The following is a 26,531-nucleotide window of genomic DNA, read 5'->3' as shown; positions in this document are numbered from 1 at the left end:
TGGCCCAAGATTTAAGAATTGGAAGCTTCCATGTCAATTTAAAAATTTTTGGCTTCACTTGGCAGATCAGAACATCTGGCCATGCTGACCCCATACCTCCACCTGGTTCCTCTGCAGATGCTCCTCAACTTACTATGAGGCTACACCCCAATAAATACATTGTAAGTCAAAAATGTATTTACTACCACTAACTTACCAGCCTTCATAGCTTAGCCCAGCCTGCCTTAAACATGTTCACTACATGTACATTGGCTTACAGTTGGGCAAGAGCGTCTAACACAGAGCCTATTTTATAATGAAGTGTTAACTCTCTGCTGAGGTTTACTGAACACAGCACATTGGAGTGTAAGTCAGTTGCTGTCCTGATCCTGTGGCTGACTGGGAGCCTCGGCTTGCTGTCAGTATTCAGCATGGAGAGAAAGAATTGTACTCAGTATTTCTAGCCTGGGAAAAGATCCAAATTCAAAAGTCAGAATGCGGTTTCCCCTGAATGCATATTACCTGTACACCATGGTCAAATCAAAATCACTATCAAACTATCACAAGATAGGGTGCTGTCTGTATAGTGCTGCAACTCAGCCACAGCAGGCCCCTTTCCTATTTTCTCCCCATCCCCAACTCTCATTTTGCTGACCTTGGACAGCCCCGAAGTGTGTTATCTACCCGGTCCCTGCTGGCACTGGCCTGGGAATCGCCAGCCACGGCCTGGCCCTCCGGACCCACTCCGGCTATGCACATCTCTGGCCTCCTGACTCATTCCCCTCCCTGCCCACATGGAGTAAATGCAGCGCTCTGGGCTCTGGCCCACTCTTAGTCTTGACCTTTCCTGTCCCCCTCCCGGGACTACTCTCCTTCCATCCACCCTCAACCTCCTCCTGCTCTACTATTCAGACGTCCCCTCTTACAGGAAGCCTCACAGAGTCTGAGCAGAACAGAGGTGGGGAGTAGGGGTCTGGTCCCCCAGTGTTGGCCACACCATTCTCTTTGTTTTGTTTCTTTGTCTCTGCTGCTAAGCTACAGGTTCACAGGGCCAAAAGCCAATTTTTATCCCTGTGTCCCTAGTACCTTTGAAAGGCTCTGCACATAGTAGATGCTTTGCAAATGTTAGTCAAGTGAGGATTAATAAAAACGCCAGCAAATTCTCACTGAGTACTTCCTGGATGCCAGGCACTGTTGTCATTTGTTTACATGAATTCAGTTATTTGACCCTCATTGCTGTGCTGTGGGATATTTACTGTTGCCCCTGTTTCATGGACAAAGTAACTGAAGCACACAGTGCTGAAGTAGCACGCCCAGCGTTACGCAGTGGTGGAGTCCTGGTTGAATTCCAGCAGTTTGACTCCATAGCCCATGATGGGACCTCTAATAGACCTTTCAAGGTTAAAGGGCTCCACATTTCCAAGATAAGGGAGTTGAGTAAGTATGGAGAGTTGTGTCACATAGATCTCCTCTCTCCCTGCCACACCCCCAGCCCTAATTTCTGGTCCCTTTAGTTAGGAGCCCAAGCACAGAGCAGACAGCAGAGAAAGTGATACCTTGAACCTGGCAGCCCACAGGAATTTTTTCTCCCCTGAGGTCTTAAGAAACGAAGCATGTTTCCCATGTAATTAGCACCCAGAGTCAAGTATCAGCCCTTATGCAAGATTGCCAGGCCATTGCATTGGGCTTAGCAGAGTGTATTTTGTTTGCCAATTACCAGAGGAGTCACATGCCAGCTTGTCACCAGCCACTCCACTGAGTCAAGCTCCACCCAAGAGCCTGGGAATGCTCTGTGGACTAAGGCTTTGTTAATAAATCTCTGCGGTGTGAGAACTGTCTGCTGCTCACATTTGAGGGACAGGAAGGGAGCCAAGCATGTGAGCACCTCCCCTGTGAACTTGGCATCTAATCCTCTGCAGACACATTTCCTCTTCTCATTAGCCTTGCAGGGTCACGTAGTTATGGCTCCACTTTTGCAGATGAGGAAACTGAGGCCCTGGGAAGAGAAGTCCTTTGCAGCCTGCAGTCTGATCCAGGCCTGCACTGTTCAATAGCCAGTGGTAAGATGGGCTCAGAACTGAACCCACATCTATGTGATTCTGAAGCCCTGGCTTTTCTCAACACATCCCTCAGTTGGGCTCAGGTGGGACCCACAGGAAAGCAAGGTCGTGATGTAACCATGGAGGAAAAGCACAGTGAGGAGGCAGCACTGTCATGAGTTGACACCAAGACTGTGGGCTCCAGGCTGGATTTTATGCTAATCTCCTGCTATAAAGTAAAGTTAAGAAGAATCTCCAAGGAGCAGACAGCAGGACCAGAGCCAGCAGGAGGGTGGGTGGGGGTGGAAACGTGAGGAGGAGGTGGTGGAGGCAGGAAAGGGAAAAGGGCGGAGAGGTGATGCAGAGCAGGAATGCAGCACCAGCACCATCAAACTGAAGAGAGCCCAAGCCTTTCCCTATTTTAGTGTACACGTCACCCGACACTCAGGTGTTCTGTTCATTCTGCAGTTATTGATCCAGTGTCTACAGCATACCAGGCCCATGCTGGGGTTTGGAGACACGGCTGGGGACAAAACCTAATAAGGCCCCTGCCCTTGGGGAGGATACATTTTGATGGGGGAAGACCCATCAAAAAATGTAAACAGGGCCAGGGATTTAACTCAGTGGTTCCCTCGCCTGCTTTGAAAGCACAAGGTCCTGAGTTCAATCCCCCATACCAAAAAAAAAAAAAAAAAAAAGAAATGTAAACAGATGAGTGGGCAAGGTCACCTGTAATGGCCCTGGGTAATGTGTCACACAGAAGATATGATGAAGAGATGCATGGAAGGACAGTGGAGGGGTGAGGGCTGCAGAAGGTGGGCTCTCCTGAGGCCTGGGGCAGGAGGGCGGGACTGGTCTGAAGCAGTGGAAGGAACTGTGGCTCTCTGACCCTCTTGCCCTGCAGCCACCCCACCTCCCACTGCCTTGAGACCCATCTGTGCATATGCCCTCCTCACTGCTGTTCTATTTCTACTCTGCAGGTTTGATATCTACAGGAAGGTGCCCAAGGACCTTACGCAGCCAACGTACACTGGGGCCATTAGTGAGTAGCTGCCCTCCGACCCCTGCCCCCACCCCTGCCTGTGCCCCTGGGTACTCATACCGTCTGCACAGAACTTCTGGATCAGGGAAGAAGGAAGGAAAAGCAGAAGGGAACTTCATGCCAGGTCCTTCACCTATTACCACATTGAGTTTCTGTTCTTACTGTATCCCTGCAAGGAATAATCATCACCTATTTCTAAAAGGATAAAAAGAAATTATTAAGACAGGTTGGGGATTGCTGATCTGAAAATCTGAAATCTAAAAATCTCTAAAATCCAAAACTTTTTTCTTGCAGTGCTGGAAATTGAACCCAGGCCCTCATGTGTTCTAGGCAAACACTCTACCACTGAGCTACATTCCCAGCCCCCAGAGGCAAAATTTTTTGAACACCAGCACGATGCTGGATGTGGAATATCCATACCTAGCCTTATGTGACAGGTGGCAGTCAAAACATAGGACCACTAAAAATATTGTATGAAATTACCTTCGGAGTATGTGTATAAGGTGTATCTAAAACATAAATTAGTTTTGTGTTTAGACTTGGGTCCCATCCCCAAGGCCTCTCATTACATATATGCAACTATTCCAAAGTCTGAAAAAATACAACACCCACAATGTTTCGGATCCAAAGCATTCTGGATGAGGGATATTGTACCTGTAGGGCCACCTTGGGAGAGGAAACTGAGATTGAGGGGTCTGTAGATTTACTTTTATCTTCATATGACTTGTATGTTTTATATGAGCATATTTTTATCCATTTAAAAAAAATCACAGACCCAGATTTTGGTTTCTAGAGACAATTCTTCAATGAAAGTAACCCGGGCTCTTTAGAAAAATGGCCGCTTCAAGCACTAGGCAGGGAAGGTATGAAGTGATCCGAGACACCTTGAGTCAGCACTCAAGAGGAAGGAGGCAGGAGGACAGGAGGACTCAGAGACCGAGCTGTAGAGTTATGAGGTTAATAATGACATTATTGGTTGAGCCCAAAGAATTAAGAAGGTCTGTGAGGCTATACTGATGTGAATAAGTGAGAAGAGACAAATCTTCCTTATAGAAGAATTCCAAATAATATATATAGATACTCACCCATCCAGAAGGTGAGTGTGGGCAGGATGTACCAACTCTCTGCCAAAGAATGGAAATTTAAAATAGTAGCTTTGCTGTAGGGAAACCTGGAGACAGCACCTCAGACAAAAGTGAGGCAGGTTTACATCACTAGTGGTAAAGCACATGGTTGTCATGACCCCTAATGGGATGTGTGGAGCCACCTTGCCCCCAGGGATCTTCCCCCAAAAGCTACAGGTCACAAGAAAACATTACAATCTCAGGTTGGGAGACCTTCTCTGGGATGCCTGGTCAGTCCTCTTCCAAAAGAACCAGACCTCAAAAAGCTGAGGGAAAACCGAGGCACCGTCCCAGATTAGAGCAAAAGCACCCAGGATGAGTAAGTGCAAAGAGGGATCCTGCCTCAGTACCTGGGACAGAAACAAAAGGCATTTGTGGGAAAACTGCTAGAATCCAAATGAGGCTGTAACTGAGTTAATAGTACTGAACCAATGATAATTTCTTCATTTTGACAGATACTCTGCATTACGTTGTGATCAGTAACAAAGGGAAAACCAGATGAAGGCTCTGTGGGAACTCTATGCTATCTTTACTTCTATTATCATTCCACAGTAGAAGTGTATTTTTAAAAAGAAATGATACCCAAACAAATCAAAGCTGTCTTACAAGCGAGGATGCTTCACCTTCATTTTTCTGATGAGAAAATGACTCAAAGGGGTAAGGTGACTCATCTGAAGTTTTGCAGCTTGTGAAAGGTAGAGCCAGAACTAGGACTAGGACTCAGGTGGGCTTCCTTGGACGGCCCTGCCCTCTCCCATGGGAAAGGGCCTGGTATCCAGGTCCAACAATCCTCAGCTGGGAAGGTGGCCTGGGAATGCCCACCCACCCCATTTGCACCCCCGCCCCCATCAGCTTATTGAGGCTATGGAAGCCTTCTTGAGTATAGGGGATGGGAATAGCATAGCCAAGTGGGGGACTGCATGTCGCACAGGCCCTGTTATCAGGCAGAGCTAGGTTGATTCTCCCATTTAGCAGCTGTGTGACCTTGGGCAAGTTACTTCACTTCTCTAAGCCCCAGTTTCCTGATGTGAAGGTTAAATGAGATCAAGCCTGTCCAGAGCAGGGCACATAAGCCCTTGGTGCATGGACAGCTCTCCTCTCTCTCATCACTGTTCCTCCTCTAGGAGCCCACAATCAACCTGTGAGGATCTGTGACTCAAGAGGCTGTGTGTCTTTGTCCTTGACCCCTCCCAAGGAATGGATGTTTAGGGAAACATGAGAGGAAAAGGGATGCTCTTAATTTATGAGCTTGTCTAAAAAGGTTCAGATGAAGCTCCCTACCCACTTTCTGCTACCAACCAACAGCTCAGACCTCTTTCCTTTTCTCAGTCCTACAGTCTCCCCCTTGTGTGGTTTAACAATCAGATGTGTATCCTTCTAGAACTTAAAAAAAAATATTCAGGCTTTGATGTATCTACATCATGCTTACACACCGGAGGAGCATGGTGTGCACATCTTTCTCTGTCTCCTGGACACCTTTCCTATCAGCACACCAACCCCCCGCACATTCTGCTATCCTATTCCATTACCTGGCTGACCGGTGGTTCAAGTAACAGCCCCTGAGGGTGTGCATTCACCATGCCAGTTTGTTGCCATTGCCACATCCTTGTCCACATCTCTTTGCATCCTTGTATGGCTGTTTGTAAGGTAACTTTCCTAGGTCAGAAATTACTGGGCCAAAGGGTATGTACACTGTGCCATGCAGAAGGCCTTGCCAGATGGCCCTCCAGGGACGTAGAGTCTGATGTGCATTCCCAGCCACAGCATGAGATGATGAATTTCCTTACACAAGAGGAAAGGCGTGAGGCATAGGAAGCCAGCCCTTAGCTACCATTTAGTGAACAAATATTTATGAAGCAGGTCCTGGGGCCAGGCGCCATGCCAAGTGCTAAAACCATGCTGATGAATGGACTTGACTCTTTGTCCTTGAGGAGCGCACAGCTAAGTGGGGCAGGCAGACTCAGGCACACGCCATCACATTATGTTGTGCTAAGTGCTATTAATAACTGAAAGAAAGCTCAAGGTCACTGGAGACTTATGGATCAGGATGTGGACTCTGCCTCTTCCACTTACATAGCCAGTAACCTTGGACAAATTTCTTGACCCTTTGGCAGAGTGTTGGGTCTCAGGTCCACTACCTGGCTGCTCCAGGTTTCCTACTAGCAAGCCTCTTCCCGGGGTCACATTCCTCCCATGCAGGGCCTGAGTCAGTTTCAAAAGAAGGCTAGACTCAGAGTCTTGCCCAAACATGGATTGAAAGCTCTTCATCAAGCCTTCCAGAAGACCTTCTGATGGAAATACTTCCTAGCTGCTTTCGTGTTTTTCATTCATTCATTTGACATATATTCGTTTTGTACCTTCTCTGAGCCAGGCACTGTGCTAGACCTCAAGGCCACAGTGGTACAAGACCTTGTTTCTGTCCTCCTAGTCTAGGTTGGGATAAGGAGAACAGACACAATAAAGCAAGTGTGATCAGGGCCTTTGGACTTCTTGGGTCTTGGTTAGCAGACTCAATGCTTATTGTGTCTACCTGGTGGGTTGACCAAGCTTTGGTCCAAGCACTAAAAAAGCATATAGCTTTCACAAAGAGGCCTGTCTTGCCACCTCCAGCCCAGATAGAGGGAGAACCTAGGGGCTTATCTGTAGGTACTCCCCCTCCCTGCAGGCCTGGGGCAGGGGAGGCAGCTGGAAGACTTGGGTCCATCTAGGTCAGCATGGACCTTCACAAATGCCTCCTGTGTTGTACTTGTCCATCGCTATAGGCTCTGATGGGGCTCGGAGTGGGGTGGTGGGAGTGATTCTGCAGTGTGGGTCCTACATGGTACTTAACAGAAAAGGTGCAAGGTTCCAGATGCAGGATGCTTTGTCCACCTGGTGAGATTACTGGCAGGTGGTGGTGGGTACAGTAACCATAGTTTCAGATGAGAAGAGGAAGACCAGCATCCAGGGAATTTGGGTTGGTAGCATAGCTTCCCTGGCAGATTTGTTCAGCAGCTGGAGAGGACATTTGAAATTCATTTTCATACCATTAAAAAAGGAAACAACAACAACAAAAACTCCTGCTAAGCATGGCCACTGTATGAACTGATGTGAAGCCCATGTGGACATAGATTTCTGAGTGAGCACAGCATGATTAGAAAAGGTGTGCCTGTTGTGCTCTGTTTGTTTAGGGAGAAAAGGGATTTTAAAAAATAAATAAATATATAAATCTATAATGTATAACTTGTATGACATTTTATGTACTGATATTAATACATAAATATGTACTTTTTATTAATACATATTTTCCATACATATTAAATACATTCATATTAGAGAATTGCTGCATACATATACACATTGCATCTTGGTCCTTATGTGGTTGTGAGAGCACACACAGAACCGTTGCAGGGATGGGAGCTTTGGATCAGAAGAGACTCACATGTATGCTGTCTTAGTTTTCATATGCTGTCTTAGTTACTTTTCTCTCATTGCTGAGACAAAATACCTGACATGCAAAGTTAAGGGGTAAAAGGTTTATTTAACTCCCAATTTGCTCAGGTGGCTCCAAGGCAGGGTGGCGCGGCAGACAGGCATCGCAGAAGAGAAACAGTTCATGGCAGGCAGAAGGTAGCAAAGCAAGCAAGGGGCTTTAGCAGCCTTTTTCTGCCCCTTTTGTACTCCATCTAGGCTACCAGGATTAGGGCTGTGCCAAACCAGTCAGTGGACTGATTTAGTAATCACACTTAATCCCAGCAATACACTCAAGATTCAGCCACCTCTGAAAAAGCCTCAGCTATGACTGCATGAGGCTTCAGGGGAACATCAAGACACAAACTATAACATGCATATTAAAAAAAAAAGTAAAGCCCTTAAATGCTGCCATTATACAACTTTTTCAAAGTTAAGTAGACATTGGGAGTATTCTAACCTCCGCATGATAACTTGGTGTAATTATAGGGACTCACGGACCATTTGATGACATCCTACCCTTCACTGTAGCCCAAGTTTCTGGGGACCCTTTGCTCAGTGCACACAGGCACTCCATCCTGCCTCCCACAACCACATGGCAGTCAGTTCATTTTTCTCCCTGAGCCTCTATTTCTGTGTCCTTAACATGGGTGGGGGCCCCTGTCAGGATCTGTAGGAGCTTGACATGACAGGGTGTTAATGCACCTACAACAGAGCATACAGTGGATGCCCAGCAAATGCTTGTTCTCTTCCTTCACTCAGAATCCATCTTTAGCTGTTTATTGTTAAGATAGGAAGGTAGGTAGGTGGGTAGGAAGATGATAGATAGATAGATAGATAGATAGATAGATAGATAGATAAAAAGTAGGTAGGTAAATAGGAAGATAGGTAGGTAGGTATGTGGATAGATACAGAAAAATACAGATGCCTCTTGACTTTTGATAAGGTTATATTCCAGTAAATCCGTCCTAGGTTGAAAATATCATAACTCAAAAATGTATTGAGCTGGATGTAGTAGCTTGTGACTATAATCTCAGCGACTCTGGGGGCCAAGGCTAGAAGATGGTGAGCTTAAGGCCAGCCTAGGTAAGATAGGCTCTGTCTCAAAGAAAAAAAAAAAAAGCATTGGATCCTCCTAACTACGAACCATGATAGCTTAGCAGCAGCACTTTAGAATACAGCTGTTTCTCCTGGTGCTCGCAGGGCTGACTGGGAACAGGGGTTCACTGCCCTGCCCAACATCATGAGAGAGTATTCTGTGTATCTCTAGCTGGGGAAAAAAGCAAAACTAACGGTATTGTTTCTACTGAATGTGTATCACTGTCACCCCATTGTAAAATTGAAAAGCATGTGTAGACAGACCAATGGGAGCAGACACTCCAGCCCGGCCTCAGAAGCGGGTAGGGAGGCAGGAGGGATCGATGGACCTCTGTATCAGTGTGGTGAAGCTGTGGCACACAGCAGGCCATTTATATCATTGAAAGCTCTAAAACGTTTGCCATCACTGCTCTATATGAAAACAAGGCTGGGTATTCTGCAAAAGTCAGAAATCTGGGCTTTTATATAAAATCAAACATTCAATGTGGACTCCACATTTTAAAATATATGTTACTCTGTGCTGCAAGTACTACATTTCCCTAAAAATAAGACAGGGTCTTAGATTAATTTTTGCTTCAAAAGACACAATAGGGCTTATTTTCAGGGGATGTCATTTTTTATGTACAACAAACCACATTTATTCAGGTATAACAATCTATACTTATTCATTTATTCATATACAAAACTTTACATTTATCCATATACAAAAACCTACATTTATTCAAATACAGTCATGTCATCTTCTGGAACACCAATCATAATTCCATACGTCCTTTGTATGTTGCAACAGACATACTAAATGCATCCCTCTGGCTGATGTTATTAACGGGCTTATTGGGAGGGTAGGGCTTATATTACAAGCATCCTGAAAAATTATGCTAGGGCTTATTTTCTGGTTAGGTCTTATTTTCAAAGAAATAGATGTAGTTTGGTGGTAGAGCTTGGTGTGCACGGAGCCCTGGGTTCAATTCATAGCGTAGATAGATAGACAGACAGATAAAATATCACTCAAGCCAAACAGAACACTTTGGTGGGCCCCAGTATGCAACCTTTCTTTCGGGCTGACTTGCATTAAAGAGCGCTCAAGGAGAATAGCAGGGCAGGTTCAAGGCAGTTCACCCACATTCAGGAGGCCCACCCTGACCCCAAGTCAGATCCATACCCAGACAGACTCCTTTTCTGGGGGTGGAATTGCTTCATACTGAGGCCATGAGTAAGAGGGGCTTTGGAGGGTCTGTGGGGATGTTGCCCACCCTGCATGCTAGGCCTCAGGGCAGGTTTTCTCCTGAACTGGCAGGATGGCTGGGGAGGGCTGGCCTCCCTTTCTTAACTGTCTGACTCTCAGTGTCATTTCTTGCAGTCTCCATCTGCTGCTGCCTCTTCATCCTCTTCCTCTTCCTTTCAGAACTCACCGGATTCATCACAACAGAAGTGTAAGTCCTTTTGCCCTGGGGCAGCGTCATGGGCTTTCTGGGACCCAGATGAACAGAGGGAGGGGTTTTTAGAAAGGACAGAAACCTTCAAACCTTCTAACTTCTATTGCCAGTGCTGTGACATCTGTTACTCACATTTCACAGAAAGGGTTTTAAACTTAAAGCAAATGTGAACGTTGCTTTATCAAAGTGGAAGGAAATGTATGAGCTCAGGTGACCACTCCAGGTCCACACATGAACAGAAATTGTTCACTCTTCTCTGCCAACCCATTGTGTGGGTTTTTTTCCCCTCTGAATCATCTCAGGGCCATTTCATGTTGAGTTCAGAGAGTCAGTGTGGCTTCTGGTAGAGACTGAGGATAGTGACATCAGGCCAGCCTCTCCACAAGGCCCTCTTGTTTCTCAGTCCACGCTCAGAGGAATTGGTGGTGGTAGGGATCCTGGCAGCAAGTGACATGATGCAGACTTGATCTCTCCCTGATTCCTAGAATTACCTACTGTCACCAGCCTACCAAGTGCTCAGGGGGTGTGTAACACACAGTGCCATTGGAATTGTTCCTCGGAGGAGGTCTCCTTTGCTCTCTGAGATGGAGCTTCCTGCCTCAGGCACTGGCTTCAAAGCCTCTCCATTCCTGTGTTTACAACTCACAAAGCCAAGGAGGAGCTGGGCCCACTTTGGAATTTCTGGTTTCCATTGCCTCCCTCTCAGCCATAGACAGTAGGAAGCTACAACTCAGCTGCTTAGGTGAAGATGGCCCTAATGTTAGGCAGATCTTACCACCTTTCACTTTCAGATGGTCTGGGAGGTGGCTGAGGCTGGGAGAGATGAAGGGATCCACCCTCTGTCACGTAGTTAGGTGGTGGCTCTCAGACCCACTTGGCTTCCAAGCCCACAGGGGTGCTGGACTCCCCTGATCTCTTTCCTGAATGTTGCTTCCCCTCTCCTCTGTGTGGGAGACTCTGTGTTCCCTTTCATTCTGTTCCTGTTTTTTAACCTTGATGGAATCAAGCCAAGGGGGCCTCATAGACTAGTGGGAAAAACACTGGGCATGGCATTGGGAGACCCAGATCTGCTCACTGGCTACTTCATGGTTGCGTGACCCTGGGCAAGTTGCTAAATCACTCTGGGTTTTAGTATTGCTGGCTGAATGAGCAAGAGCAGACCAGAGTCAAAGTTCGCTTCCAGCTTTGGAAGAGGCATTGTCTGCTTGTTAAGAAGTGACCCTTGTGGCCATGCAGGGGTCACAGAAAGAGTTTTGTTCCTCTCTGACCCCTAATGGGAGTCAGAGGTGACCTTGTCCAAGGCAAGCATCTTTCTCTCGGTGCACATTTGGGCCATTCAGTGTTTTCAGGAATTACTCCATCATCAATCAGAAGGAGAGGCAGAGAGAGAAGCAAGAGTTTGCAACTTGCTATTGAGACTTATTACGTACTATATGCCAGGCAGGCACTTGGTGGCCTCCCTAGGCTACCCTTTTCTCTCTGCGATGGTGGAGGTTTACTGTCACACTTATCATGTTCTGAGTAAGGTGCACATAAGATAGCAGCCGGGGCCAGGCACTTAGGCAGGTGGCTTTATGTGTTGTAGCCAGGAGCACCAGCAAATGCACAAAGGCCCTGAGGCAGGAATTACCTGGTATATGTGAAGAGCAGAAAGAAAGCTGACCTTTGGGGCATGGTGGGAATGTCTGTAATCCCAGCACTTAGGAGCCTGAGGCAGACAGATCACCACGAGTTCAAGGCCAGCCTGGGCTACATAGTGACATAGTGAGTTCAAGGACAGCCTGACCTGTGTAGCAAGACCCTGTCTCAAAAAAAGAGCAGAAGGCTGACATGACTGGGGCAAAGTGAGGATCAGTTGGACTCACTCTTTGGCTGGGAGAGCACTGGGGCAGGCCTGCAGGAGCTAAAATGGCTGTGTTGGACAGACAGCCAGTAGGCAGACAGAACTACACCCCACTTGTCCCTTGGTGTCCTTGGGGGATGGATTCCAGGGCCCTCCCAAAATAATAAAATCTTCAGGTGCTCAAGTCCCTTCTATAAAATGGCCTGGTATTTCCATATAACCTCTATGCACCCTTCTGTATATTTTCAACCATCTCTAGATGAACTTACAGTAACTTATATAATGCAAATGTCATGCGAATAGTCATTATACCATTTTGTGCAGAGAATAATGACCAAAAAAATGCCTGTATATGTTTAGTATAGACACATTTTGTGTGAGTGTGTGACAGAGTGTGTATGTGTGAGTGGATGGGGGTGTGTTTGTGAGTGGCTGGTACTGGGGATGGAACCTAGGCCCTGGCACATGCTAGGCAAGTGCTCAGCCACTGAGCTGCACCCCAGCTTTTCCATGTTTTTTAGTCCAAGGTTGGTTGAATCTGTGAGTGTGGAACACATGGATAAGAAGAGGGCTTTCCTATTAATTAGTGATATGTGATTGCTCGGAAGAAAAAAGCAGAACAAAGAAGGAGATGTAGAATGAAGAAGCTGTAGGGGTGTTGTGATATTTTGTGAGGATTAAACAGATTATTTAGCAGAAACGTATTTAACCTAGTGCCCAGTGAGCTGTAACGTTAACTGGCCTGCCTGTACTCCCTACCTAACTAAGCAGGTTTAGGGGCCGCTCTGTACCTGGCATGTAATACCTGCACAGTGCATGTTCATTTCCTTACACCTTCTCTCCAGTCCTTTACGTTTAAGAACCAGCCTCCTCGGCGTCCTGACAACTCGAGGGTGGCATTAGTCAGCTTGGCTGGTGGTGAGGTTGCAGGGTAGGGCACTGACAGGGAGTTTTGACGTCAGAGCTTGGGAGTAGAGCAGGCGGGGCCCCACCTGCTGTGTGCCTGGGGTGCTCTCCCACAGTCACTCAGCTGTTTACCAAGCGCAGGGCACAATGTGTTCCTGCTGCTGTCCCCTCCCCTGCTCTGGGATTTCCTCTTCCTGGCTCCTGCACTGATCTCACCACATCCCCAGAGAGGAAAAGAGATGAGGGGCAAGAAGAGGCTTGAAAAAGTGCGAGGGGCCACATGGCCTATGCCTTGTGTCGGGATAGTGGTAGACACTCTTCCACTTTTAGTGTCTGTGGCAGGAGCAAGGTGAGGAGGCAGGGTAAGTAGAACCCTGTCAGGTCCGTGGCAGCACAATGACCCTAATGCCTCCTCCTTCCCTCTTACCTCCTTACCATGGCTTAGGAGTTGCCCAGAGGGACAGGGATGAGGACTTAAGGAGCCATCAGAATGAAAAAGGATTGTCCCTTTGGGGTCTTATATTCATAGAAGCCTCTCTGGTCCCTAGGAAGCCCTGCAGGTTTGGGAAGAACTGAGTGTGACCATTTCTTTTTCTGGGTGGCAGCCCTCACGGGTCGCTTTATGACCATGGTGGGTCAGTGCCCCTCTCTCACCATGAGAGTGTAACCCAAGGAAATGAGTTCACCGCCAGTTGGATCAACATCGTTCCAACCCCAGCCTGTGGTTATCAGTGACATAAGATGCTTATTCTGGCCCGGCCCCATGGGGAGGAAGGCATGTTTGTTTGGGCGGTTGGGTTCCAACCTGGGCTTTGGACAGACCAGTGATTATCCTGGGAAAGTGGCCCCACAGGATGTTCTGAGACTGTGTTTTCAGCCAGCCAGTCCCCTCCCCTGAGAAGGTGGCCACAGAATGTTCTGGCCTTTGACTGCTTAGTCTCCAGATGGCTCTTAATTAGTAACCTGATGAGGATTTATAATAATAAAATGTAGCTACTATAACACTCCCCCAATAATTTATAGCATAATATACTTTACTTTCTAGTTGTGATTTACCGTTAAGTGACCCCATGCTAGGTTAGCATGCCTGGGTTAGGGCTGAGGGTGTAGCTTAGTGGTAGAATGCTTACCTAGCATACAAAAAGCCCTCAGTTCAATCCAGTGCACAAAATGCAGAACAAAACCAAAAAATGCCTAGGTTAGCATTTTATAATGATTGTCTCATTTAATTGTCACAAAGCCCCCTAGGGTTGCTACTACTGTTAGCTCCACTTGAAAGCTGGAGAAAGTGAGGCACCACACGACTAAAAGCCCATGAGGTCCGTGGGTGGAGGAGCCCGAGCCAAACCCAGGTCTGTTGCCAGCTGAAGCCCAGCCTCAGCTCCCACCCTCTCATTCTTCCCATCTGCTCTGAGCAGTTTGGAGCCCCGGGCATGTGGGAGCTGGTGATTTTTGGTCCTCTAATTGACTAGAGGACTTAGGTGCACCCTTTGGGAGTGAGGTGGCCAAGCAGGCAGGTGGAACACCAGGAAGTGGGAGCTCGGAGGGTACCTTGAATTGTATCCTTACATGTGTCTTTCCCATAGTTGGCCTGTAGTTTAACCAAGGAAGAATCTGGGTCTCCCCTGAGCCCAGGCCACCTGCTCTGAGCGTGGACTGTGGGCTGGAGCTGGGTGCAGAGCCAGGATGTCACATTAAAGGAACACTACGGACCTTGCTCTTAGCAGTGGCAGGCTTGACAGCTACTGAATGTGGAGTGACAGGGGTGTATCTCAGCAAGATCACCTTTTTTGAAAGTAGGTTTGAGCCATGACAACCCGAAGGCCCAGGTGGGGGGGTGCCAGTGATGGCCAGAGGCAGAGGGGCTGAGAGTCATGGGACCAGGCTTTGGAGCAGGGGATGGGCCAGGACAGGGTGGCTGGCAGTCCAGGGCCATTTTGCAGACATCCATCATGTAGGTAATAGATGTACTTGCTTACTTGCTGGAGGCTCAGGGTTTAAAGCCCAAGCCCGAGTGCTTGCTGGCATGACTGACAACCTTCCCTTCCCACTCATTCCCACCCCCACCCCACCCCCACCAGTCCTCACTGCGGCTTGGCTGCGGCTGCCACAATGTAACTTTCCATTCCATCACATCATGAAGCATGGAGGTCAGCAACTTTGGGCAGGAATCCTAACTATTCAAGTGCTCTTCTAAAAGCAAATAAAATTGTTTTCCATAGAAGTCATCAGACTCACGTCTCAGCCTAAAATTTCAAGGCCCTCAGCTACATTCCACCTCCATTCCCCACCTTGCCTCCCCAGCCCCGTTCTTCCCCTGTCCCTATAAGGCCTGTTCTTGCCGACCTCCTCCCCATGCACTCAGGCCACACAGGCGCCATCTGGCGTTCCCCACCTGGAATTTGCCCCCCACTCCACTAGAGCACACCCTCCCGCTTCCCAGGACGTCTGACTCAGAACTCCTCCATGTGTTCCTGTTCGGCTCCACAACAGCTCTAAACATGCACTCTGTGTCAGAGGCTTCAGGAGTCCTCGTCCCAGTGGAGGAGTCAGATGTCCCTGGGGTGGGTTCAGATGCTGCTGCCCACCAGGTGTGGCAAGAGGATGTGAAGAAGGAAAGTTTGTAGGGTACAGAAGGTGAGGAGCCCTAAGGGTCTTCATGCTCTGCCCGCACTGGGGCCGTGGGCTGGGCACCTCTGAAGATGATCAGAAAAGACAGTCACACCTGTATGACAGGTGTGTCTGCGGCCACATGGCCTGCAACTCTCCCTGGCTCTGTCCCATCCAGATAGGGAAAAGCATCAGGAACAGCTGGGATCTGGGCGTGGTGGCTTTGGGTTCAGAACCTGCATCTGCCTCTCCCTGGCCGTGTCATCTTGCCTGGCACTCATCCTCCTCTGGACTGTTTCCTCCATGTGGAAAGCACTGGAACCCTGTCCAGCCCTGGCTGGCTTGCTGGGTGTATAAAATGAAATAAGATGCCACATGGTGGTGTATGCCAGTAATCTCAGCACTCTGAGAGGCTGAGGGAGGGAGAATCACAAATTTGAGCCCAGCCGTGGCAACTTAACAACTTAGTGAGACCCTACCTAGAAATAAAAAAATAAGATACAATAAAAGGGCTGGGATGTAGCTCAGTCCTACTGAGGCTCTGAATTCAGTCCCCAGAACTGTACAAAACAAAGAAAAGAAGGATGCCACATGTGAAAGGGCCACATTGTCCCTGGCATGAGCTAGGTGCACAGAACTGAGATATCTCCTAGTTTTATAGGAGCCTGAGAATATATGGGGTGGGGCTTTGCCAAACACCAATATGTTTGCTCTTCACCATGATACTGTGAGGCGGATACTGTTAGCATGCCCGTTACTTTTACCTCATTAAATATTGATATTGGTAATAATGATGAAAAATAGTGGGTATAGCTTGACCTCTTACTATTTACCTTTTATGTTTTGTTTTGTTTTATTTTTTGAGACAGGGTCTCACTATGTAGCTCAGGCTGGCCTTGAACTTACAGCAATCCTCCTGCCTCAGCCTCCTGTGTGTTGAGATTACAGGTGTGCACCACCATGCCCAACTGAGCTGTTACTGTTTACTAAGACTGTGCTCAGTACTTCTCCTGTTCTCATTTAACCTTTGCAGTGGCCCTGATAGAGATACACTTGACCTCAGGGACCCTTGGGGATTGGGTCTGGAACCTCCACCCCCAGGACACCAAAATCTTCTGATGCTTGAGTCCCTTGTATATAGTAGCCTAGTATTTGCACGTATCTTGTGCGGTCCTCTCAGATACTTTAAATCATCTCTAGATGACTTATGCCTCTTCATTCAGTGTAAATGCTCTCGTTATTATACAGTTTCATTGGGGAATAATGATTTTTAGAAGCCTGTCTGCATCCAGTACAGACTCAGTTTCTTTTACAATTATTTTTGATCCATAATTGGTTGAACCCAAGGATGTAAAACCTGCAGATACAGAGGATCAGCTGTACTATGATGGTCCCATTCATATCTGGGGAAATTGAGGCTGGTGGAGGCAAAGTCCCTTATCCAACATCAATCAGCCAGGAGGTGGCTGAGCCAGGATTTGAACTCTGCCAGCATGGACTTCCCCATGATGCTATGCTCTCTACCCAGAGCCCGTGGTAGGTCCCTGAGACAAAGGTATGGGATGCAGAGTCAGTCCCTTCACTCCCGGGCAGCCTCCAGCTTTATCCACCAGTGCTCCAACAACCCTGTTAGTAGCCAGAATTCTTTTCCCTAATTTCTTCTTTCTTCATGTTTTCCTCTCTCCCTTCTTCCTTCCTTCCTTATTTTTTTTTCCTCCTTCTTAGGTACGTGTAACTTAGATACAGTGAAAGGAGAGGCGTGGTGAGCTTTCCTGTTTGTATCCAAGTCATCTCATCAAGACATAATACTTTTCCACCACCTGGACGTTCTCTTGAGCCCCCTGCCCCTGTCAGTAACCCCACAACCACTACAGCTGTTCTGACTTCAATTACCGTACATTAATTTTGCCTATTTTTAGACTTCATCGAAAGCTGCTCCAGTTGTTCAGATGAGGAAACTGAGGCTCAGAGGCATGAGGCAGTTTGTCCTGGACATGATAGCTTCTAAGTGGCAGAGCCAGGAGGTGAGCTCACATGTACCTGCCACTGTCTCCAAAGGGTCTTCTCATTGCCCGTACTAGGTGTCAGGCCTTTGAGAGTCCCCAAACCACAGGGATGTCCCAAAAAACATTTATTTTTCTTCTAGGTGGGCCAATTTCGGGCCTTTTAAAATCAGTTCAGTGCCTACCATGAGGCCAGCTAGCCTTGGCAGGCCCCTGATAAGTGGCTGTGGGCAGCAGGCCTAAGGCCTGGCTAGGGCAGCAGGAAACCAGCAGGCCTGGAACATTTGCCTTGGACATGGAAGGTGGCCATAGTGACCTCATTGGGTGGCACAGGTGATTGAACCTCGTTCATCCTGTGGCCTGGAGCCCCCCAGGAAGGAGCCTGGGAACAGCCAGTTCAGCCTTACATAACCAGACTGGCCTGGGCCGCACAGGCTGGCACCTCATCGCCTTTGTTCTGGGAGGCCCAGTGGCCCAGGGAGCTGGCCACTCTGGTTATTCTGGTTGGGAGGACAGGGACCTGTGCCCGGGTGAGGCCTCCTGAGGCCGCGCCGATGAGCTCACCGTGGTGCCGCACCTGGGATTCTCGCTTGCAGCTGAGGTCACCTCCCAGGATTACCAGGGGATGACATCATCCCACAATGCCACAGCAATGTGCAGAGGCCCGGGCTTGCCGGGTGAAAAGGTGAGGAGCTTCAAGGAAGAGCCTCACTCGGCTGGGAAGGGAAGCAGGGGGCTCTCCCTTGGAGACTGTTTTGTTAATCACCCAGAAATTTCATTACTAACCTCTCTCTGGAGTTGCAAACCACGGCTGGGGTAGAATTTGGGTGCTGAAGGCTAAGGAAGGGGATTTCTCTGTCAAGATGTCCATCTTCCTCTGGCTTAACTCCTGGCTTACCCCTCACCACCAGAGTTTGCTCTTCATGTTCTGTGCAATACGGGCCAGTACTGTGAACACTTCCAAGAGTAAGCCCTCGTTTGCTATCCCCACATCCTTTGGCCTCCAAGGGCCAGGGCCCTCTCATTTTCTCCCTTGACTCAGTACTGAGGAGAGGAAGGGAGGCAGTGTGAGCTCTCTCTAATGGCTCAACCATTTCCTGTTGTGTGATCTTGAGGAAGGAACACACCCTCTCTGAACCTCAGTTACCTGGTTTTGAAATGGGGATCAAGACATTTCACAGGAGCAGATGGGATGATGTAAATGCAAATATCGGCTTCCCTAGTTGCCCCCACCCCAACACCACCACAGTGGGCTAGGGTTCCAGCAGTCTGAAGGTTATGCCTTCAGTCTGAAGGATAGCTGTGGCTATCCTGTCCCTGGGAATGTCCTTGTGGCCCCCACAAGGAAACAAACCCTGACTGCCTTTCTCAGACCATACTTCCTGGTTAATTGAGCACCAGCTGTATCACGCTAGGTGCTAAGGACACAAAGGCGGTCCTCAGTAAAAACAAATTCCTTCACCCCAGCCAGATTCATTCTTTTCCTAAGAGATGACCATTTCCAAGGTTCTCTTGAAGTTTCATTGTTTAGAGCAGGCAACCCTTTATTTTTTAGACTGAACAGGACCTAAGGGACCTAATAAGTGTGGGGGGGGTTTTCAAGATTGATAGATTGATTGACTAGCAGTACTGGGGATAAACCCAGGGCCTTCACTCCAAACTATATCCCCATCCCTTTTTATTTTTTTATTTTAGGACAGAATCTCACTAAGTTGCTCAAACTGGGCTGGAACTTGGAATTCTCCTGCATCAGCCTCCCAGAGTGCTGGGATTACAGCTGGGCACTACCATGCCCAGCTTAGTTGTTTTTTGGTTTTTGGTTTTTTTTCTGGTACTGGAAATGAAACTCAAGACCCAGCACTTGCCGGGCAGGCATGGTGTCCCTGAGCTACATTCCTGGCCGAGTTTTATTTTATTTTTAATTGGCAGATAATAATTGTATATATTCATGGAGTACAAGGTGGTGTTTTGACTCATTGTGGAAGGATCAGATCAGCCTAATTAATGTCAACTAAATTTCTTTGTGGTGATAGTATTTTAAATCCTCTCTTAGCTAATTTGAAATAGGATTCGCTATCCCTGTCACATGATGGCCCCCTTAGCTAATTTGAAATGATGTATTATGATTAACTGTTAGTTACCTTGCCTGTGCAATAGAGCACCAAAACTCCTCCGTTCTAACCTTGTACCCATTGACCAGCATCTCTAGGTCCCCATCCTAATAACTGTTCCCTTCTGCTGCCGACTAGGTCAGGCCTTTGGATGTGGCTCCCTCTCCCTGCAGTAGTTCTCTGCAGGGCAAAAGTAGGTTGAGGCAGGGCAGTGTGACAGCCAGTTGACAGCTCCTCGGCAACACCTCCCGGGGACCTTAAGCTCAGCATCACCTGTAGAACTCAGTGCGTTCCCTCCTTCCAGTTCTGCTCCATTTCTAGGGACTCTTGGCCCAGAGAATGGGTGCAGAAAGAAGTGTGGCCATGTCCCTGATGGCCATCCATCATTGAGTTGGCCTGCTGCACAGGACATCCTGCTTCTCTGCCTCCTCTTCACTGCTCTTGCCTGTCAGGCTGCAGCCTCCCTATCCCATGATGGCCCCCTTAGCAGCCCTCAGGCAGCCATAGAGAACCCATTAAAGGCCAAGCCTTACCATACAGCTATGCTTAGCATCCAGTCTAAAGGCCAGGGCCTCTGAGCTGCCTAACGGTCCTGCCCACTCTCCAACTGTCATATACCACAGTTCCTTTTGCTCTGCAGCCATGGTGACCTTCATGTAGTTCCTCAAATGACCCACCCCTCCCCAGTTCTAGGCCTCTGTACATGCTGTCAGGACCTCCTGCCCCTCTGCAGGGACCCCGTCTGCTTACCTCCAGGCCTTAACCCACAGAGAAATCATCCCAGCCAGCTCTTCCCAAAGAGCAGGCACCTTGTTATCTCTCTCAGGGCACCCTGCAGCACTAATCATAGTCGGTGGCAACGTATTTATTTAGGAGATGAGTGGTATCTGGTTCTTGTGTGTGTGAGTTGACTGGAAGCACAGACCATGTTTGTGTGGTGCATTGCCATTTCTGGCACCTGGCAGGAAGTAGGTAGCCAAAGAATTGTTGAATAAATGTGTGTTGCTAACAGATCCTGACACCGTGCCACTGTCCCTAACTATGGTCATTATGATGATCCCCTACCCCCAAAGATATCCACGTCCCTGTCCTCATGGCTGTTACCTTACATGGCACAGGGAACCTTACAGATATGATTGCTTTAGGAGTCATGAGATGGCAAGGTGACCCTGGGTTATGCAGGTAGGTGAGATGGGTGGGTAGGATGAAGTCACAAGAGTTCTTGTATGAGGGAGGAAGGAAAATGTTGTGCAAGTATAAGAAAATAAATTTTGGTTATCACACAGCCATTGACTGTGTAATAATTTGTTATAGCAGCCACAGAAAGCTCATACAGCTGTCTGGTTATGTTGCTAACCTTGGATCCTCCCTAGGACTTTATAAAGGCTCTCAGGGACTTCCTGACTTCCTGCTGGGTGGGAGAGAACCCCAAGAAGAAAGGTAGTAGGTCCTGTGTGTCATCTGGTGCCAGGCACTAAGCCCTACCAAGACCCCCTTTTCTCATTTTAATGTTCAAACCACCCCTTAGTTATGAGCAGTATTGTCACCATTTAACAGATGAGTTCATAGAGGTGAGCATATAAAGTGCCAAGGCCAGGATTTGAACCTGAATCTTTCTCTGAAGTATGTGCTGTTACCCTTACCCACCCTTCCTCCCTCCTGAGCATTGGCCTCTTTGCTATTTCTTTTTCTTTTTGGTACCAGGGATCAAACTCAGGACCTTGCACTTGTGAGGCAGGGATGGTGCCACTGAGCTAAATTCCCAACCCCTCTTTGCATTTCCAGAGTGTACTCAAGGAGGGAGCCCTGGTCCCCTGGGCCTGAACATGCACATGGATTACAGATGGAGGTCTGGGCCATCTGTGCTGTGGCCAACAAATGAGGTGGTCCCTAGCTGTCCTTGGTAGCTAGGACCGGTGTCTCCATCTCAATAAAGGTTTCTGTACTTATCTCTCCAGTGTGAACGAGCTCTACGTTGATGACCCGGATAAGGACAGCGGGGGCAAAATTGATGTCAGTCTGAACATCAGTTTACCCAATTTGCACTGCGAATGTGAGTATTTCCAACTGCTGCTCCAGCAAGGCACCTCCTTCGGACAGATCTGTGTATGCAGCTGTGACAAGATGTCCAGGATAAGCAGAGTGAATGGCCAACAGCAAGGGAGCATGTGCTGCCCCCCATTCTTCAGAGGTTTTCTGGAGCAGTGCGTGCACACACACATACACACACACGCACACACACATTCACTCACTACTCAGAGGGGTTACTTGTGTAGAGCAGCCACATTGGTGCAGGGAAGTGGAGCCTCTTGAGTCTTGTTTCTTAGAAGCAGAACAGCAGATTCTTATGCACCTGGCCTGTTGAGAGGAGGAAGCGGTAAGGGAGGGAGGGCTGCAGGACCCAAAGATGAGCCAAGGCGCATGTTCAGCTGAAGTCCAGTGTCAGCCTGACTCCACAGGGAGCTATGTGAATGACACAATAGACCTGAGTACTGAGACTGGGCTGTTAATGTCCTTATCATTGGCAAATGGCTGCAAAGTAGTGTGCATGGAAACAGTGCCAGTCACATGACCTCCCAGACAGTCAAGGCAAGGAGACTTCTAGTTAGTCCTGAGCACTGGTTTAGAGCAGGACACGGCTACAACACCTGCCAAAGCTGGGGCTGGACCACTACTTGTGAAAGGACTCCAACAACATCTATTCCAGGGAAGCATCAGGAAGCTTCCTTTTTACGTCAACTCTATTTTTGCTTATTTATTTTAATCAAGACAATAAATTACTTCTACAAAATAAAACACAATCAGTCTGATTTGGAGTCAGATCCTTGCTTACAAAAACTGGGACTTTGGCTAAGGTGACTTCAGTTTCTCCTCTGCAAAATGAGCTTATTGTAGGAGTACCTATGGCCTGAGATTGTGGGGAGGATCTGATGCGATGGTTCCTTGACCTGTTGGAGCCCTCTCTGGGCCTGGGGTCCCAGCCATCTCTCTTCCCTGCCTAGCACACAACCTGGTGCAGCCTCCTGTCCTTCTCCCTCCCCCTCCCTTCCTGTTAAGGGACACAGCCAAGGGCAGAACACTGGGTGGGCCTCCAGCCAGAGATAAGGAGACATTCAGCCCTAATACTGATTTTGATGAGAACGACGGCACAATTTTGAATCCATTGTAGGCCCCAAGCCAGGGAATCTGTTGAAATAGGTCAACGTTATTTATTTTTGTTAAAAAAAAATTTTTTTTCTTCCTGTTTGAAAAATAATTCATTTGGCAGCTTCTCCTTTGGGAGCTAATTGTGTCTCTGGAGAAAGGAAATTCTTAGGCCAGAGGACTGGGACCCACAGAACAGGAAAGGGAAGGGGTGGCTCCAGGTAGTGGCCTGGACCAAGGCCAAGAGTCCTCAGGCTGCTGATTGTGTTGGCCCCTCTGCCCTGCCCCCCAGCAGGCTCTGCCAGATCTGCAGGATACACTACAGCCTACGTCGGGCAGCTGACACCAGCACCGTAGCTCTTTTTTAGAAGAACCTCAGGGTGGGCTGGGGATTTAGCTCAGTGGTGCTGCCACCTGCCTTGCAAGTGCAAGGTCCTGAGTTCGATCCCCGGTACCAAAAAAAAGAAAAGAAAACCTTAGGGTAGCTCAGTGGTAGACACACTTGCCTAGCATGTACAAGGTCCTGGGTTCAAGCCTAAGTAACCCCCCCAAAAAAAACCCCTCACATTTTTATCATAGGCAAAAATGCATACTTGTCATTGTACCTCAGAAAATCCAGAGATGTGCCCACAATTCCACAGATGATGACAGTGTCTGTTAGCATGTTGACATCATCCTGTCCACTTGGCCCTCCCTTTTGTGCATCTTTGAACATGGCTGAGATCATGCTATATGTATAGTCTCATACCTTGCTTTTATAAATAATATTCTTTATTACAAAACTAATAAACTAATATAGGAATTTTTTAAAAACACACTTTCAATCCTGGCCAGGCATGGTGGTACATGGCCTTAATCCCAGCACTCTGGGAGGCTGGGACAGGAAAATCACAAGTTCGAGCCTACCCTAGGCAACTTAGTGACTTAGGGAGACCCTGTTTCAAACTAAAAAAGAAAACAGCTGGGGATGTAGCTCTGGGTTCAATCTTCAGTACCAGAGAGGGTGGGGAGGGGAGAGGGAAGAGAAATTAATTCAAAACACACACACAAAATAAAGATACTCCTTTTGTATTCCTCCCCATTACTCCCCAGTGTGCTGCCCTCTCCTAAGGAGGCCTCTGCTAACAGAGGGGTGCCGGGCTTTTCCCCAGGTGCAGATCAAAAATGTTCAGAAAAAAATAACTGCATCTGTACCAAACATGTTCAGATGTTTTTTCTTATCATTATTCCCTAAATGATACAGCATAAAAACTATCAGTGTTGGCTTTCTGTTAACTTGAGATAATCAGCATATAAAGAGAAAAGTTTTGTTTTGGCTCACAATTTTGGAGATTCCAGTCCATGACTAATTGGCCCATTGCTTTGGGCCTGTGGCAATACATCATGGTGGAACGCAGCTGCTCACCCACACCAGGGAAGCAAAAGACAGGGAACCCCAGCACCTTTAGGAGCACTCCCAGGGGCCAGAAGACTGCCCCAGGCCCCAGCTCCTGAATGCTCCACCCTTCCCAACAGCACCCAGCCAGGGAGCAAGCCTTTATCACCTAGGCCTTTGGGGGACACTTAAAATCTGAACTGTAGCAGCTATTCATGTGGATTTGCATTTTGTTTCATATTAGAGTCTTTAGAAATGATTAAGCACACTGAGGGATGTGCATGGGTTATTGGGTTATACTACAGCATTCATCGAAGGCACCTGAGCATCCCCAGATTTTGGTATCCCTGAAGGTATGGAAACCAATCCCTCAGGGATACTGAGGGACAACTGTACCATGTTTGGCTTTTTCTTTCATCTATATATGAAAGAAAGACCATATGTGTATATGTATGCATATGTATAAATGTATATATAGAGAGAGCCATTGGCTTATCCCCCCTCTTGGCCAGGCCTGTCCTGCATCCCCTGCCTCATTGATGTGTTAAGGTCAGAGGTGAAGAGCAGAGTGGCTGAAGGGTGAGGGCACTGGAGCAAGATTCCCTCATAGCAGTCCAAGCGCTGCTCATGTTTCTCAGCTGGGAGATCTCTGTGCCTCAACTTCACATGTCAGCTGGGGCTGATACCATCATCTTCCCACAAGGATGTTTAGATGGTGTGTTCTCATGTGACAGCACATAGGAAGTGCTGTTTTAAGTTTCTTTGATCCTCATGAGGAGTCTGATAGAGGAAGACGTGGAGGCACAGAGAGGTTAGGGAACTGCTAGGCAGTTCGCTGCTGCCTGCTCTGAGCCTCCTCTCCATGCATACTGAGTTGGCACATTCTCTACCTGCTGCACCACATCAGAGAGGGGAGCTATTCCAGGCCGTTACCTGATTTCAAATAGGGCAGCCTAGTGCCCACATCTGGACATGTGTGTGTATCTGCAGGCCAGGCGGCAGTAGAACTGTGAGTCAAACAGGGACCGGCTCCTGTTTCTTTTATTTATTTATTTATTTATTTATTTGGTACCGGGGATTGAACTCGGGTCCTTGGGCTTGCGCAGCAGGCAGCGAAACCACTGAGCTAAATCCCCGGCCCTCGTGTTTCTTTTAACCTCAGCCTTACAGCGTGACCTTATTTCCCAGCTTCTGCAGACCCGTGCCCTCATCTGTAATGGCTACATCACAGCCCCTTCTATGGACGGCCCTCGCCCATTTCCCCACTCCCACTGAGGAGCACAGATTGCACCTGCTTTCCCTTTTATGGCTGGCTTGCTTTAAAATCACATCTAGCCATTTTTTCTGTGTATTATAGCCTCCCTTCTAGCTCTCTACGTTTCCCTAGTTTACAGAGATTTCCCCCCTGCTTGCCATTCAGATCATCTCAGGGAATGTGGTAGGCAGTGCCTATGTTACAGGTGCGGAAGCCAGGTCCCAGTGAAGGGACAGAGTCCTATTGAAGTTAGGAGCAGGACTCCAGCCCACAAGGTTCCTTTTGGTGTGCTGAGGAACCTAGAAAAAGCACCCAGGCTCTTGGGGCTGGGCCTGGTTTTCACCTTTGTGCATCCCTGGTGGTTAGGCAAGTGCTTAGGACCTGGTAGGAATAGACTCTGGGTAGGAGAAGTTGTGAATGAATGAATGAATGAACGAACAAATGCCTGAACCCATCCACTCAATGAACCCAGAGTCTGAGAATCAGTAAGTGCTAACAATTATTCAGTGCTTTTCATTTGCTGCCCATCAAACTCTCTTCTAAGCATTTTTTTATACCTGTGATTTGATCTTTTTAATCTTCCATGGAAGCTTCAATTATTACCACCCTCATTTTACCAAGAAATAAATGGAGGCATCTAGAAGTTAATAAGTACCTGAGCCAATGAGTTAATGAGTTGATGAGTATCTGTCAAAACAGCTGGGAAAGTGCAAAGCCAAGATGGAGACAACCAGGGGCAGACATGGTGCTTCCTCTTAACCCCTACCATCAACTGACTGCGTCAGTCTCCCTGTGAGCCGTCACCACCCTGCACCCTGCGTCCTCAGTCCCCCACCCCATCAGCTATTGCTTCTCCCACATCCCTTCCACTCTTCTCCAGCAACAGTCAATGGCAAAGGCTTTCTATTACCTTTACATTGCTGGGACAAAATGTCTAACACGTAATTTTAAGAAAGATTTTAGTTTTTTGGTTTTTCTTTTTTTTTTTCTTGTGGTACTGGGGATCGAACTCAGGACCTTGCACTTGCAAGGCAGGTGCATTGCCGCTGAGCTAAATCCCTGGCCCTAAAGAAGAAAGATTTATTTGAGTCCATGGCCAGCTGGCTCCAAGGCAGA

At 47.9% G+C, this 26,531-nt stretch overlaps 1 protein-coding gene across 6 annotated transcripts in view; it reads left to right on the top strand.

The window, feature by feature from the left end:
• The window catches only part of Ergic1 (endoplasmic reticulum-golgi intermediate compartment 1), a 104,792-nt gene that overhangs the window by 49,489 nt on the left and 28,772 nt on the right, over window positions 1-26,531 (top strand). For 3 of the 6 annotated variants that reach the window (XM_087194830.1, XM_004836374.4, XM_021239535.2), the window contains exons 2-4: window positions 2,999-3,060; window positions 10,093-10,165; window positions 21,600-21,694. In XM_087194830.1, the coding sequence (XP_087050956.1) occupies window positions 2,999-3,060; window positions 10,093-10,165; window positions 21,600-21,694 (230 nt within the window). Of the gene's footprint in view, window positions 1-2,998; window positions 3,185-4,654; window positions 4,842-10,077; window positions 10,166-21,599; window positions 21,695-26,531 lie in introns of those variants that run through there. The other 3 variants (XM_021239548.2, XM_004836375.4, XM_021239545.2) reach the window with 3 other exon arrangements.

The sequence above is a fragment of the Heterocephalus glaber genome, unplaced genomic scaffold, assembly GCF_053883595.1.
Source record: "Heterocephalus glaber isolate CG9 unplaced genomic scaffold, H.glaber_assembly_v1.0 deba00001606, whole genome shotgun sequence".
Classification (NCBI taxonomy): Eukaryota; Metazoa; Chordata; class Mammalia; order Rodentia; family Bathyergidae; genus Heterocephalus; species Heterocephalus glaber.
This window is presented reverse-complemented; position numbering and strand designations above follow the sequence as displayed.